Source organism: Zalophus californianus, chromosome 12 (genome assembly GCF_009762305.2).
Source record: "Zalophus californianus isolate mZalCal1 chromosome 12, mZalCal1.pri.v2, whole genome shotgun sequence".
NCBI lineage: Eukaryota > Metazoa > Chordata > Mammalia > Carnivora > Otariidae > Zalophus > Zalophus californianus.
This window is the reverse complement of record NC_045606.1, coordinates 62,109,364-62,124,304: the sequence shown is the minus strand read 5'-3', so window position 1 is coordinate 62,124,304 and position 14,941 is coordinate 62,109,364. Positions and strand designations below refer to the sequence as shown.

Below are 14,941 nucleotides of genomic sequence, written 5' to 3'. Positions count from 1 at the left end.
GATATAGAGAAGGCAGAGGTGAACTCTGTCTCTGAGAACGAAGCACTCCCCCACTTCCCCATTCAACCAGAGCAGCTCTTTCTTTAATTTTTCAACATGAGGTATGCATTGGAGTCCCTTATAAAATGTTATTCTAAATAAAATATTCTGTCGCTTAAAAAATTTGTAAACTTCTAAACCAGATTATCTTTAAGGTCCCTCCAGCCCCCAAAACTATATGTCTCTAAAATAAAGAAAAGTGATACATCCTTACTAACTTTCTGATGCATGTTCAGTTTTAAAAAATGAAACAAAATTACTTTTTAGAAACTTTGTTAAATAGTATTTTTTGTCTTCCCTCTCTGATTGGCTTAATTGCAGTGAAAGGCTGTTCCTTTTCTTTTTCTTCCAAAATTTGCTTTTCTCTGACTTAATCCAAATCCTACTCATACGACGAAAAGGTGATAGGTATGGTGGAAGGCAGGAAGACAAATACGCTTTATTATTCCCTTGCATCCTTTCATCCCAGGCCAGTCCTTGGAGAAACCGTACCATAATTGAAATATGTTTTCAGCAACATGCATCTATCTCCCTTTTCAGCAATTCCTTTCCCTCGTTCTCTCCAGATGACCTCGCAGAATCATAAAGATGGAACTAAGATGTAAAAAAAATCTTTATACCTGAATTCTTTACTTTAACCATGTGGAAAATGGGACCCTGTGAGGGGGACAGATTTGTACTGGGTAGGGTAATGAGCCATAACTCAAATGCTGGTCTTTTCCAGGTCAGTTCATTTTGTAGTAGGTCTGGATAACCTCCTGTGCTTTAGCTCTTACTGTAAAATAGGGACGATAAGAATAGTATTTGCCTCTTAGAGTTGTTGCTAGTATTATGTGAGCATAGAACCTTGGAGCAGTGTTTGGAATATAGATAGTTTTGGATACCTGTTTGCTGTTACTCTCATTACTACACTTCCATATTCTGACAGCAGGCTGCCCAAGGTGCACAAAGATGGTAATCTAATTTGGGGACCGGGTTGCCTCCCATCTTGCATCCCCAAAACAAGTTATTAAAATAATGTCTTTTTTTTTTTTTTAACATCCAGTATTAGCAGGTTACTGCTCCCTGCTGGGTGACATTGGGTAGGTAATTGGTTCTTTTCAGATAAATGAATTTCATGTTAACATGTTGGCTGCTTAATGCTATCTTTGGTAGTAATGTGTTAACTCAGTGATAATGTGTGTGCTTCCAGAAAATCAAGGACTGACTCTAATGCGATGCCTTCAGATTGTGTGGTAGGTGAGTGTGTAAGTCCTTTTCAATCAGATAGGTCAGTCATCTCACCTTGAAGAAGGTACCTTCTTCCACTGGAATGAATGGGGCTAGTCATGCCATCCCCATCACTCTCACCTCTAATTTCTGGAAAGTAAATGCCAGCTACCAAATGGGTGAGCATTTAGGATCTAGACACTATATCATTGTATTCCTTTATAAGGTCATATGAATGTAATTTTACAGGAACAATGAAGAAAAACTAGCTCTTTACCTCTATCTTACTTTTGAGAAGCAGGCATATAACTGATGGCTAGCCAAAGGATGCTGGGAGTGTGACTGAAAGAATCTGCCAGGGAGGGAAATATGTTATGGGGCAAGCTGCACCCAGAATCTCAGGAACCCTGAGTCCCAGCTTTGAAATGGCCCTGGGAGGTGGTAGTGGCTTCATCTAGATGGGAGTTTGACCACCAGTTCTGTGATGTCAGGGCTGCAATCAACTTGAGCCAGGATCTTCTCTTTTTCTGTCTTTAGTCTCTCTCTTAATCCCCCCCTTCTTCCTCCCTTCCCAGCTCCATACCTTGTCCCATTCTTCCAGAGCACAGTGCTTTATTGACATTGTGAATGACCCAGGGGGACACAGTGAGTTGCCACTTCGTGGAGCTGAAACTCTTTGCCAGTCTCAACGCCTGCCCAACCATCAAGCCCTGCAGGGACCCCTTGAGGAATATGTGGCATTAATGGGTGGAAACTCCTACCTCCTCACCGTTGGTTTATATTTTCCTTACCCGGCACCAATTCCCCCATCCCCCGACCATGGCGGGGTGGGTGGGGAGGGAGGGAGAAATGAACTCTCATTAGCAAGAACATATCAGGACTTTCTAAGTGTGATGTGTGATTACTTTAATCCCTGCCAATTGTTTTACTATTTCAAAATGGAACCGGCTCTCTGGCGGGCGTGTAGGTGAGCCCCACCTGAGAGCTGCCAGCACGAACTCCGCGGAAGCTCGCCTCGCCGTTCAGCCCACAGCCTCCTGGGGGCCGCAGCCCTCGGTTCCCTGGGACTGAGCGCGGGGCGCCTCCGGCCGTGTTTTGTGCGCGCCGGGGCGGTGCGTGGCGCGGGGCTCCGGGTCCGAGGCCCGAGCCCGGCGAGCGTGTGCCCCGCGGACGGCGCTGCCCGGTGCGCCCCTCCCTTCGCGCTCGCGGGTGTCAGACCAGATGCCAGCCCCCGCGCGCTGACAGACGACTTTTCTCAGTTGTCAGTTTTCTTGCTTGTCAGCAGAGCTACTGGTAAGTGAAAGAAAACAGAGACAGGGCGCGAACGCGGCGAGGCAGGGGAGAGAAGGGGTGGGACAGGAGGAGGGAAGCCGCGGGGCGCCCGAGGCTGGGGGGGAGCGCGGGGAGTGGGGTGCTTGGCCTCCGGGTCGGACCACCCCGCCCGCACCAGCTCCCCCTTGGTGCTTCCCCTCCCCTGTTTCTCCTCCTCGCTCGGTCTCCCTTTCTCCCCCAAATCCTTCAGCTGCTACACCGATTGCTTCTGTGGCTTTGTTTAAAAAAAAAAAAAAAATCCGAATAGGTCCGAGGTGCTTTCTCCTGGAGTAGAAGCACAATCCCTATTCCTCGGTATTAGCTCGGGACCATGGCTGGTTCCCGCAGCTGCCTCCGGGAGGAGGCACCTGGGCCGGGGATCGCCCGCGCTGCGAGCCCGCAGTAAGTCCGGGTTTGTGGGCGCAGAAAGGAGGAGCGCACGCAGAAAGTGACAGGCAAAGGCGCGCTGCGCCCGGCTGGGGCTCGGGGCCGGACCGGCGAGGAGGCAGGGAGGGACAGCCCAAACTCTCACAGCCTCACTCCCAGTGATAACCTGCAGCTATGGAGTCGCCAACCAAGGAGATTGAAGAATTTGAGAGCAACTCTCTGAAATACCTGCAACCCGAACAGATCGAGAAAATCTGGCTTCGGCTCCGAGGGCTGTAAGTAAATCTGTTTACTTCTCCTGCCCCGTTTCTCTCTGCAGTCGGTATCTTAAATATCCCGTTACGGCCATGACTGCTCACCCTCTTCCTGCAGGCCCCTTTAAATACAGCCCTAGACGTTCCACAACTGCTTCTCTGTTAATTACAGTCACTGCTACCTTTTTTTTTTTTCAACCGAGACTTGTTTCTTTGAGTGTTTTAGAATGCCTTGCTATTTCCAAAGCATACTTTCTTTGGGGGAAGAGGAGATGCCTTTAGATTTCAGTTGTAGTAGCTCAATATCCATGGAGATGTTTCTGGTCCTTTTTGCCCAAGGAGAAAAGTCTGGGGACTCAGGCTACAGACTATTAATCAAAGGAAGATATTCTCTGCAAAATACTTGCAAACATCTTGGCAGGTGGTCCAAGAACTTACCAACAGTTCAAATTCAGCATTCATTCTGGCTGCTAAATTTTCCTCTCCCTCGCCTCGCCTAGTTCAACTTCTGATATTTTCTTAGGATTCTTTCTATCGGGAAATAATTACTAGAAGGAAGGGCTTTTTTTGGAGAAAGTGGGGGTCAGAACCAATATTGGAGTTTCCTAGCAATATTGGAATAGTGAAATAGCGTGTTTGCTTTCAGGACAGTGGCCAGAATTCTAGAGGGACTGATGGACAGAGATCTCTGAATTTCATTCACTTCATTGGGTTCTGTCTGGTTTGGGGTGCTGCGGAGAGGTGACCTGGAAATACACAATATTTTCTGTGAAAATGTTTCATAAACAATGAACAGCTGGTCACCCCAGTCAGGAAGCTCTAGTGTTAGCTGTACATTTACAGCTTGCTCCTCTGTTGACCAGGCAGATCCCTAAGACACCTTTCATTACTACTAGATACTCATTTCAGTAGACATTGGCATCAAATATCTAATGCAGTTAAAAAAGAAAAAACAACAGTTTTTCTCCAAGTATATCCTGCAGACATTCTGTTCCTTACGGACAGTGATGGGAATGTGACAGCTCCTTGGCAGTTTGTTTTGCTGTAGTTATTGTGTTTGAAAGCACATGCGCGCGCACGCACACATAGACACATGACCCAAAACAAAATAAAAAAGGCACTGAAATAAGTTAGCTTCATCTTAGAGGACAGCACATCCTGACTGGGGTATTCCAAGTTTCTAAAGGGAAGTCATAGGTAGTATATGTTTCTTTAAGGGATCCCCATTGAAAGTGCAATTTATAAAAAGCCCTTCCATCAATCATCCAAGTGAGCTTCATTGTCACTGATCCACGTGGGAAACCCTGCCAAATAATATGATTTTTGAGTTGTCGGGCTGCTGCAGACAGAGGCAGTAAACTTACTTGGAGATCTTGTCTTTTTGGTTGGCAGGCGGTCCTGACCATTGAGAAGCATGCAAGGTAGCCCCTCTTTCAGAGCAGTGTTTATAGTAAGCGTCTGTCATATGTATGAACACTACCTGTGATCATATTGGGGTGCACACAGAAACTTGTGTCTGCAAAGTCTGGGTCCGAGGTATGCAATGGCAAAGTGCTGTCAGGCAGGTCCCCTTGCTGTCTTGGCTGGAGGGACTCCTCTGCACACACTCAGGAGCTGCTTCTCTCTGGCTGCTTTACAATTACAACCACCTCCATGGAGCTACTCGGGCTAGAGAGGAGTGTTTGGGTAAATCAGCCAGGCTGAGCATGTGTGTGAAAAAGCATTTAGTGCTTATAACACACTGTCTTGTAGCTTTCTGCTTCCTATCTTTTAGGCTTCTCTCCCCAAGATGTTGGGGTGTGATATAACCATTTTCGTTCTCTCGTCTCTTGCATCTACTCAGCATCTGGTGACTTTGAACATAAAAGGTGTGGGTTGGTTCTTCTCCAAGTGTGTTGTTTTGAATTCCTCTCTTTACCCTTCCTACTGAAATGCCCTGCCTAACAGCAATCTGGGGAGATCTGTTGCTCCACTTTCTATTTTGAAAAGGACATGTTACTGTCATTATTATGACATATATATGTGTGTGTGTGTGTGTGTGTGTGTGTGTGTGTGTGTGTGTATATATATATATATATATATATATTTACTACTGTTAATGGTTCTTACTGCCACTTAAAGAAACCCAAAACAGTAGTGCTATGATAAGTTGCTAAAGACTCTGGAAACCAAAGGCATGCTTATTTATACCACTTGGAATAACACTCTTGCAGTTCACAAAATAGAAACCCATAGGAGGTGGAAGGGTATGTTTCTGTTTGTCCACACAACAGACTGTCAGTAAGAGAGAGGAAGCAGCCCTTTCAACATTTTAGAAAGACCCAATAGCCACAATTGGATTTCCACTATTACCATGACTCCCTTATAGAAAGAGCTTTGTAGGCAACCACAGATAGTCAAGAACTTGGTTCAGTTTGAGAGCCATCTAAGTTGAGGAGTTGATTGTCTCATACCTGGACTGTTCAATGGCATCAGTCTTCTTGTCAGTATCTTCTCTATTCAGTCTACTGTTGAATTTTTCATCTCCCCCATTAGAATGTAAGTTCCTTGAGGATGGGCACCTTGTGTGTCTTATTGCTGTACCTCCAGGGCATAGAGCAGGGTCTGGTACACAGTAAGTGTTCAATCAATAGGTGATGATAGAAACATGAAAAACCACATATTGAACTTTTTAATAGTCAAATGAAGATAAATATATATTGGGGTCAGCTTATAGGCCACATGACCTATCAACAGTATTCCATGAAGGAAATGGGAGTCAGGTTTTGTTAACATTGTTACCCAGGTTGGGCACAGAAATCTAAACTGAAGTAGGGGGCGCCTGGGTGGCTCAGTTGGTTAAGCGACTGCCTTCGGCTCAGGTCATGATCCTGGAGTCCCGGGATCGAGTCCCACATCGGGCTCCCTGCTCAGCGGGGAGTCTGCTTCTCCCTCTGACCCTCTTCCCTCTCCCCTCTCGTGCTCTCTATCTCTCATTCTCTCTCTCTCAAATAAATAAATAAATCTACAAAAAATAAAAAATAAAAAAATAAACTGAAGTAGGAACAGGGTAAAATGTGGGAAAGCCATAACCTAGGGCTGAATCCCACTCTTTGGTTTACCTAGGTTCTCTTTTTCCCTCCCCATATCCTCTCCTCTTTTGTGCACTGGCCAGGAGGGGTCTTTACCAGCAGGAAGAGGATTGTTGTTGCTGTTCTTATCTGCCAAGAATCTACAGCGTAGGAGAATATAGGGGATGGTCCTGTGTGTGTTACAACCTTCACCCATCCCCCTTCCATGCTTTGTTTCCTTTCTTTTTTTTAAAGATTTTATTTATTTGAGAGAGAGAGAGAGAGAGAGAGAGAAAGAGAGCATGAGTTGGGGGGAGAGGGAGAAGGAGAAGCAGACTCCCTGTTGAGCAGCGAGCCCAATGGGATCCTGACCTGAGCCCAAAGCAGAGGCTTAACCAACTGAGCCACCCAGGCGCCCCCATGCTTTGTTTCTTTTCTCTTGCACATCTCACCACCTGAATGCTATGTATTTTATTTACTTCTTATGTAAATGTATTTTGCGTAGGTATTTATTTTATTTACTTATTATGTACCTTATTCACTTATTATGTTTATTATCTATCTCCTCCAGCTAAAGTATAAACTTCAGGAGGACATAGTTTTTTGGTCTGTTTTGATCACTGGTGTATCCCCAGCACTTGTAGGACTATCTGGTATATAGTGAATTATCAATACGTATTTGAAAACTGGAGCTCATTCACGTATTTCTCTGGGAAAAAATTGGGAAAAACTCTTAATGTAGCCTTGTAACAACATCAAGATGCTAATAACACACTGACTATCAGAAATGTGAATTTTAAACACTGTCTACCCCTGTTGAGATTGCAAAACCCTGCAAGCCTTGGTGTTTACTATAATTATGACTCTCATCTCCCTTGAGCGAGGTGCTGAACACCAGTGCATAGAGGCCGACTGTGATTCGAGGCTTGTGGTGTTCCTCAGCCTCCCTCTGCAGCCCTGCCACCCTCTCATACCCACATTCACGTTTCTCCAAGACGGGAGGAAACAAATACTGCACACCTGAGCTTTTTAATGATCTCTGTCAAAGGGATGCTGTCCGATTACGTTTCTCTCTCTTTTTTTTTTTTTTTGTTTTACGCATTTCCATTTCAGTAGACCTCGGTTGTCCCGCAGTGCTGTCCTCATGCCTGGGTGGAATTTGTAAGAGCCCCTCCCAATGGCTGTTTTGTCAGGGAATCTTCCAATCAGGAAAAATATGATAAGGGCAGCACTTTATTCCTCTGGTGATGTAGGGGAACCTCAGGGCTGCATAGGTTTGAGTCATGACTTGTACTTTGGGTCCTGACCAAGAGTTTTCGTATTGCCAGCGTGGTTTTTGTTTGTTTGTTTTTTAAATTGGGAGCAAGCCAACAGCTTTCAGTTACTCCTCACCATTTATTGTCACAGTTGTAATTAAGCCTATCATGTATTTATTTTGCCCAACTATGAAGTGGTCATTATAATAAATTTTATGCTTATATAACACTATGAAGATATTTTTTTTTTTGCATTATCTAAAACAATGTTATGATATAAAGGGAGGTAAATGGCTATTAAGGTAACAGACTGGGACTACTGTTTTCATCTATTCGGTGAGCTTTCCCACTCCCTAATGTGATAACAGACCCTGCCTCCCTCCACCCCCTACCCCTGCCTTAGGGATGAGTTCAAGGACCACTAAGGCTGGCCAGTCTTAGAATTTCACCCTAGAGGCAGCAGTGGTAGGTCTCAGGTATGGCAGGGACACCAAGCAGAAGCCATAGAGTGCTGAGATTGCTCTCTTGGCCATTGGGGAGAGTTGCTTTCCCTTCTTCTGGGTTTTCCTGGTGCCTGCCACTGGTTCTACTTCCTACTTCGTGGAGAAGACCTTTCTGTGATAGGAGACAGGAGAACCAACACTCAGAGAAAAGCAGAGGGGAGAACATGGAATGGAAATCCCGGGTCTCCTCCCAGAGGCCCCAGTTTCCGCACTTGTTTCTCTGATTCTGGGCTTGCCCAGCTACAGGACCAGTCGGCCTGTTTCTGCTTAGGTTGCTTTGATTTTGGTTGTCTCCAAGAGTCTTCACTAATACTCCTCTGAAGCGCAGATAACTTAAGTGACTCTTCCAAAGATGTGGGGGAAGGCCATAGGCAAAGAAGCCTGCATCTTTGCCTTCATATTTCTTATTTAATTAAGCCCTCTTAGGCTGTATTTTCTCTGTACTCATCTGAAATTTTTAATAGTGCCATCAGTGTTCAGGCAACATTTGTTTACTCAATTAACATTTACTGAGTGTCTATTATATGCCAGGCACTTTGATAAGCTCTGGGTGTGCAAAAGTAGACAAGATACCTGCCCTTCAGCCCTTGCCAAGCTAGAAGGAGGGACTGAAAGGAAAAGCGGGAAGTGCTGACTAGAGTTACAGAGGGACGCACAGGGAGCTCCTCCACCTGGGATGGCCGGAGAAGGTGTCGCAGACTAGCAGTGAGCTGCAGATTTATTCTAGCAGAGTCCATTAAGAGTCACAAGGAAGAAAGTTGCATGGATTCTTTTCATTCATATCAGCTTTCTGCAAAGATGCAAAGAAGTCTTTGCAAAGATTCAAGGAAACAAGGAATCCTCTAGTCAGCCCAGAATAAACCAGCCCAGAATTCTGAGCTGATTTTATAGAAAATTGGAAGAGCTTCTTCTACTTACTAGGGATATAGTCTGAGTCCTGGCGCCCTTCTCTATGCTTATCTCTCACTGATAATTCCCAAAAGGGGAGGGTGTGGTTGGGTCGTTTGCTGTCATCTAACGTTAAGTTGTTGGACAGAAATCTCTCAGGTCACCTCAAAAGCAGTTGTTCCTCAAATTGGTCCCTGGTCTCTCAGGGACCTCACAGGGTTACCTTTCCCTATGAATCAATTCCCAAGAACCTTAGTTACTTTCCTGGAGAGGTAGCTGTATGATATCCTCTTGCAGCTTATGGAGTACAATATTGAGGGATAAATAAAAGCTAATGAATGGAGGTAACAGAGTTTTGCAGAGGTACAGAGGTATGGGAGACATTAGCATGTCGAGGAGGAGTGAGAGATAATGTTGGAAAGGAAGGCATGGGCCAGGTAGTGATACATGGAATTTTTAAAAATTTGCTTTTTGTTTTACTCAAAACTATCCATGCTTATAATTTAAGGAGGCAAGTATTTGAACACATTTTACATTACACATACGCGAAAGTGTGTTCCACTCTCCACTCATCTTGCAGAGAATCTTTTTTATTTTGATACATGTAATTTTAAGGAGTTTACATTTTATCCCTTGCCTTATAAAGAATTGTTAAAAGACTTTAAGCTGGAAAGGAAAAATTGAGACTTGAATTTTAGGATGGGCTCTTCTGGAAGAAATGTGAAGGGCAGACTGGTGATGGAATTTGAGGTCTGGAGACCGATTGGAGAGGATTCTTGAATTTAGGGTAGTGCCACTTAGTTTTGGAGGGGAGAGAGAGAGAGAGAGAGAGAGGGAGAGAAGGAGAAGTTGTTGTCCAAGTTTGTTTTGGCTTGGATGTCTTAGTTTGTTGCCATTTGCCTTGTTAGGGGCCATGGAGAGAAGAGCAGGCTTGGATAAAGCAGGATGATAAACTTGGGTTTAGATATGTTGAAATGGAGTAGCCTCTGGAAGATCCACATAGCTGTTGGTGATAGCAGTCTGGAAATGTGGAGAGACCTTTGGCCTGGAGCAGGGGGTCTGGAGAGTCATGGTTCTGAGGTAAAGCCTTGTGAACAGATGACTTAGGGAAGAGGGGCTTCCCGTGACTGTCACTAATAAAGCAATGACAAAAGAATAATCTAAAAAAATGATTTATTTCCTCCAGATTACATATTTTAGTGTATTAATACGTCCTTCCACTGTCTCATTTAATTGGCAATGTCAAGTGGCTCAGCATCTTTTTGTTGGACTCCTATTATATACCAGAGACTAGGAGCTTTGGAAGAGATATAGAAATATCAGGAGTAAAGCCCTGCTCTCAGGAAATTGAGAGTCTAGTTAAGGAGACAGATAATTCTTTATACATGTGAAAAATTAAAAAAAAACAATAAAAGTATGCACAATAATTAATTGCTAAATGAGATTTATTGATATTGACAGTGTCCTAAGGTTCAGAGAAGGAAGACATTCGTGTGTGAGGAATTGTTTCTGTCTTTCTTTTCCTGGTAAAGATCAAGTAAGTCTCACCTGAATACTTTCCTAATGTATATTAAAGGGAAGGAAGAGGTGAATAGAAAAAGGGTAAATAAGTTCTTACACTTAGAATGAAATTTTCTGTACTTGAATACTAATGCAGTATATTAGTACATGATTGTTTGCTTAACCTAATTTAGTTGTGCTGACTTATTAGCCAATTACAACTCAGTATTTATCAGTTAAGTGTTTATTATTTTGACCAAGCTTTACAGCCTCTGTTGCCTGGGAAGCAGCCCTAAGCACAGAGATTTCTGCATTTCTAGCTCAATTTTCTATCTTTAATTTTCTTTGGCTCACAGAAGACGGCTTGGTTCCAGCTTTTTCGTATGGGGGGAAAGTGCTCACCTGACCTAACTCATGGCTTTTCAATAAAAGACTAAGAAAAATAATTGTTGAACATGAGGCCCATAAAGGAGTCTGTAACGGCTTTGAGATTGGCCATCATAGTTTCTCATCGGTAATAAAAAATGAATTCTACAACAAATGAAATACTCTATTTCTGGAAAAAGTGTACTGAGTCCATGTAAAGCTTTGGTATTCTTCAGACTTACTGGCGTGTACTCTTCTGACAGCTCTTATTAAACAAAATAAACGAGGTTTCATGAGTGTAAGAAAAACCTAGTTGTTTCTAGGTTGTGAAATAATGAAAAGCTTAAGAGAATAATTCAATCAAGAAGACATAATTTATGATTATAAGGTAATGAATTTTATTTATATATTTGAATGAATACACATACATCTATATGCAGGAAAGTCATCCTTCACTCATTCACTAAGCACACATTTCCCTGGCACTTACCATGCACCAGGCTCTAGGGAGTGGGAAGCAAGATAAAGGCTCCCTTCCTTAGGGAACACTCAGTCTACTGGTAGAAGCAGATATTAAACATGTAATTCCACAAGTAATTATTTGCAGTGATGAGTGTCACAAAGAACTATAGGGTGCTGTGGAAACATATGGGGGGCCCAAACCAGGTCTAAGAATCAGGGAAGACTTCTCTGAAGAAGGGAGATTTAAGCTGAGCTATGAAGAACAAGCAGGTATTAGTTAAGTAAAGAGGTGAAGGAGAGCATTCTGAGGTATTCAAAGCCCAGGAAAACTGCATGTGTAAAGAGCCAAACGAACACGGAACCTCTGAAAAAAACAGGAGGACCAAGTGACTGTAGCCAAGACTCTATGGATACAGGAGGCTCAAGACACAGCTAGAGAGGGATCAGATCTTGCTCCTTATTTTATTTTATTTTATTTTTTATTTTTTCTTCAGCCAAGGCAGCAGAAGAGATGATTTACTATACACATGTTACATTGAGCCACAAATGAAAACAGAATTAGTCCCAAAAGTCATAGGCCCAGGGCAAAGGACCAAAAGGAACTGTTTTGGCATGAGCAAGGTGGGTCTCTCAAAGGTGGTCATTGTGATCAGATGGTGATTGATGTTCTAGATCCATTGAATCAAACTCTAGAAAATAGGCATGCAGTCCAACAATTGGTACTAGTATCCTTGGCTTCCGGCTTTCCTTATCTCTGCTCCTGTGGCTTCTATGGGTGCATAAGCTAGCAGTTTGCTTGGACCTCTGCCTCATTTTCTTTTTGATTCTTTAGCCTGTGCATTTGCTTCTTCCTCTACTTGGCTCTCATGGTGTGGAAATTTCCAAGAAGAGGCGCTAAGGCCAAGAGACTTCTTCTTTTAGACCAGGGGGTTTTAGCAATGGGAAGCCATTGTAGGTCTATAGGGATGGATTTGAGAGATTTTCAAGAGGTAGACGCAACAGGACTTGGACGTGGGAAATGAAGAAGAGTGTGGAATCTAGGATAACTCCCAGGTTTTTTGCTTCATTCCCGGATGCTGTTTATGTACATCAGGACCACTGAGGGGGAGCAAGATTGCAGGTTTTGTTGTGCGTAGGAGCAGAATGAATGGAGATTAGAGATAATGAGTTCAGTTTTTGACATATTGAATATGAGGGACCTATAAGATGTCCTTGAGGAGATGTGGGAAAAGCATGAACAGTTGGATAAATGGGTCTGGAGATGAAAGGAAAGTTCTGGATTGGAGGTATAATGGATAGCCCAACAAAGTAAGAAGAAAAAAAATTGTATATTTGTGTATACACAGACATACACACGTAGAGAGAACACAGTTTAGTGTGACACCCTAAATAGTCTGACGGAAGGTGCCAGAAGACTGTAAATTTTTTTTAAAGATTTTATTTTATTTTAATTTTTTTTTAGATTTTATTTATTTATTTGACAGAGACACAGCGAGAGAGGGAACACAAGCAAGGGGGAGTGGGAGAGGGAGAAGCAGGCTTCCCGCGGGGCAGGGAGCCTGATGTGGGGCTCGATCCCAGGACCCCTGGACCATGACCTGAGCCGAGGGCAGACGCCTAACGACTGAGCCACCCAGGTGCCCCATACGGTAATTTTTTTTTAGAAGAATGTAAATTTATATATATTTTCTCACTGGCATTTTTTTGTCCAACATATGGGAAAGGCCAGCTAGCCATCAGTGTACATAGCTTTGCTTGGAATCCTTATATTGACTACTTGGTGCTATGCTCAACATAACATAGATTTGGAGCAGAGACAGAAACCTGGAGGGTAGACAGTATCATTCCTAGTATTCTAAGGGAAGAAAGAGACCATGACCCAAGAAGCCAAATGGATTGAGGCCCCCCATTACAGACCATCTGGGAAGACAGGGCATGAGCCAGGCAGTGAGACCCAAAGTGTGGAGCCCAGCCACCACTGAAGGGCCTGTTGAAAGTTGGCTGGGTGGGGGCTCTCTGGACTCTGCAGGAAGCTGTCCTTTGTCTCGGTTTGCCCAGTTGGTGCCTTGTGGGGACACTGCTGCCTCAGAGGAGCCCTGTGATGGATATACTAGGTCTCTGTCTCTTGGGGCTGTGCATAGGTCCTGCTCTGGCTCTCACCCTCCATACCACATGTACCTTGTTCACCGCCCTCTCCCTGTTCTTTTTTTTTTTTTTTTTTAAGATTTTATTTATTTATTTGACAGAGAGAGAGGGAACAGAAGCAGGGGGAGTGGGAGAGGGAGAAGCAGGCTTCCTGCCGAGCAGGGAGCCCAACGTGGGGCTCGATCCCAGAACCCTGGGATCATGACCTGAGCTGAAGGCAGACGCTTAAAGACTGAGCCATCCAGGCGCCCCCCCCCCTCCCGTTCTTTAAGCCCTTCCCCAAACGGCCCTCCCTCCCTTCACCTCCCTTCACTTTCATTCTCTTCCAGAGGTCTGTTGCAAGGACCCAATATTCAAGATTCTACTGAAACATAGCTTTCCTTTCCCTTAAGGCCTCCAGAAGAGTGAAAACTTAAACAATCAACATAAGAATGCATTGAATATTTTGGCTGAAGGTGACTATTGGACATCCAAAGAACATTAAGTTCTGTTTATCCAGATTCCAAACAACCAAAATGCTGAAATAACGAAGACTTTTCCTGTACTCTGGAGACACTCTGAGTAAATCCAGTAGTGAAAGATTAGTTTTTGAAAGCTACTTCCATGTGTGTTTTCGGAATAGTTCAAATTCAGATTGATATCTGACCCGTTTTCCCTCTACCTCTCTGACTCTTGTCTAAGGATAACTCTGACAAGTCTTATAATACCTCCCCCAAAGTATTTTCTATTTAGTATACTATTTCAGGTGGTTGCTATTTGGAAATCCAGTCTGCTAACTATGAGGAACCATAGAATAGAATCCTGTGTTGCTTATTTGTGAAACAAAGGATTAATTATCATAAATTGAAACTCCATAAATATTGTTTAGAATTGTCATTCTTTCTATAAAACTATGGACTGAAATTAGTCATCGTTAAAAAAAAATGAAGGAATTGTTCAAAGTACCCATTTCTGGGAGTCTTTGGATAGTTTCAGTAAAGATAACTATCCTTAAGGAGAATTTGGTTTGAATGTTCAACTGATTTACATCGGAAGTAGAGCTCAAAATGGTCCCTGTAAGTGCATCTGCCGGTTAATTCTTTTATTTTTCTGTATTTTTTTCTTGTTATTTGGATATTGCCCTCATTTTTGCCACGTTTAAATTGTTGAAATTTACAGAGTCTGTGTCCAGAGAAGAGCCTTATGTGGATGATGTTACTGAGAGAGAAGGTTTTTTTTTTTTTAAGATTTTATTTATTTATTTATTTGAGAGAGAGAATGAGAGAGAGAGAGAGAGCATGAGAGGGGGGAGGGTCAGAGGGAGAAGCAGACTCCCTGCTGAGCAGGGAGCCTGATATGGGACTCTATCTCGGGACTCCAGGATCATGACCTGAGCCGAAGGCAGTCGCTTAACCAACTGAGCCACCCAGGCGCCCCTGAGAGAGAAGTTTTTAGAGGAAATAAGGAAACCTCTGCTCCCCAGGAGCTGGTGTATTGACTTAAATTCCCCTGCTTTCCACCAGAAGGAGGTTTTGATAAGAGCTGGGAGGAAGGGTCTAAGAGAGCAGAGAGGGAAGGAATACTACTAGAGT

At 43.6% G+C, this 14,941-nt stretch overlaps 1 protein-coding gene across 8 annotated transcripts in view; it reads left to right on the top strand.

Moving 5' to 3' along the window:
• PDE1C (phosphodiesterase 1C) overlaps nt 1–14,941 on the top strand; it is a 537,291-nt gene that overhangs the window by 218,764 nt on the left and 303,586 nt on the right. The window contains exon 1 of one of the 8 annotated variants that reach the window (XM_027575055.2): nt 2,586–3,221. The exons of the other annotated variants lie outside the window; for them this stretch is intronic. Within the exon in view, the coding sequence (XP_027430856.1) occupies nt 3,121–3,221 (101 nt within the window). The 5' untranslated portion in view covers nt 2,586–3,120. Of the gene's footprint in view, nt 1–2,585; nt 3,222–14,941 lie in introns of those variants that run through there. 8 annotated transcript variants of the gene reach the window in all.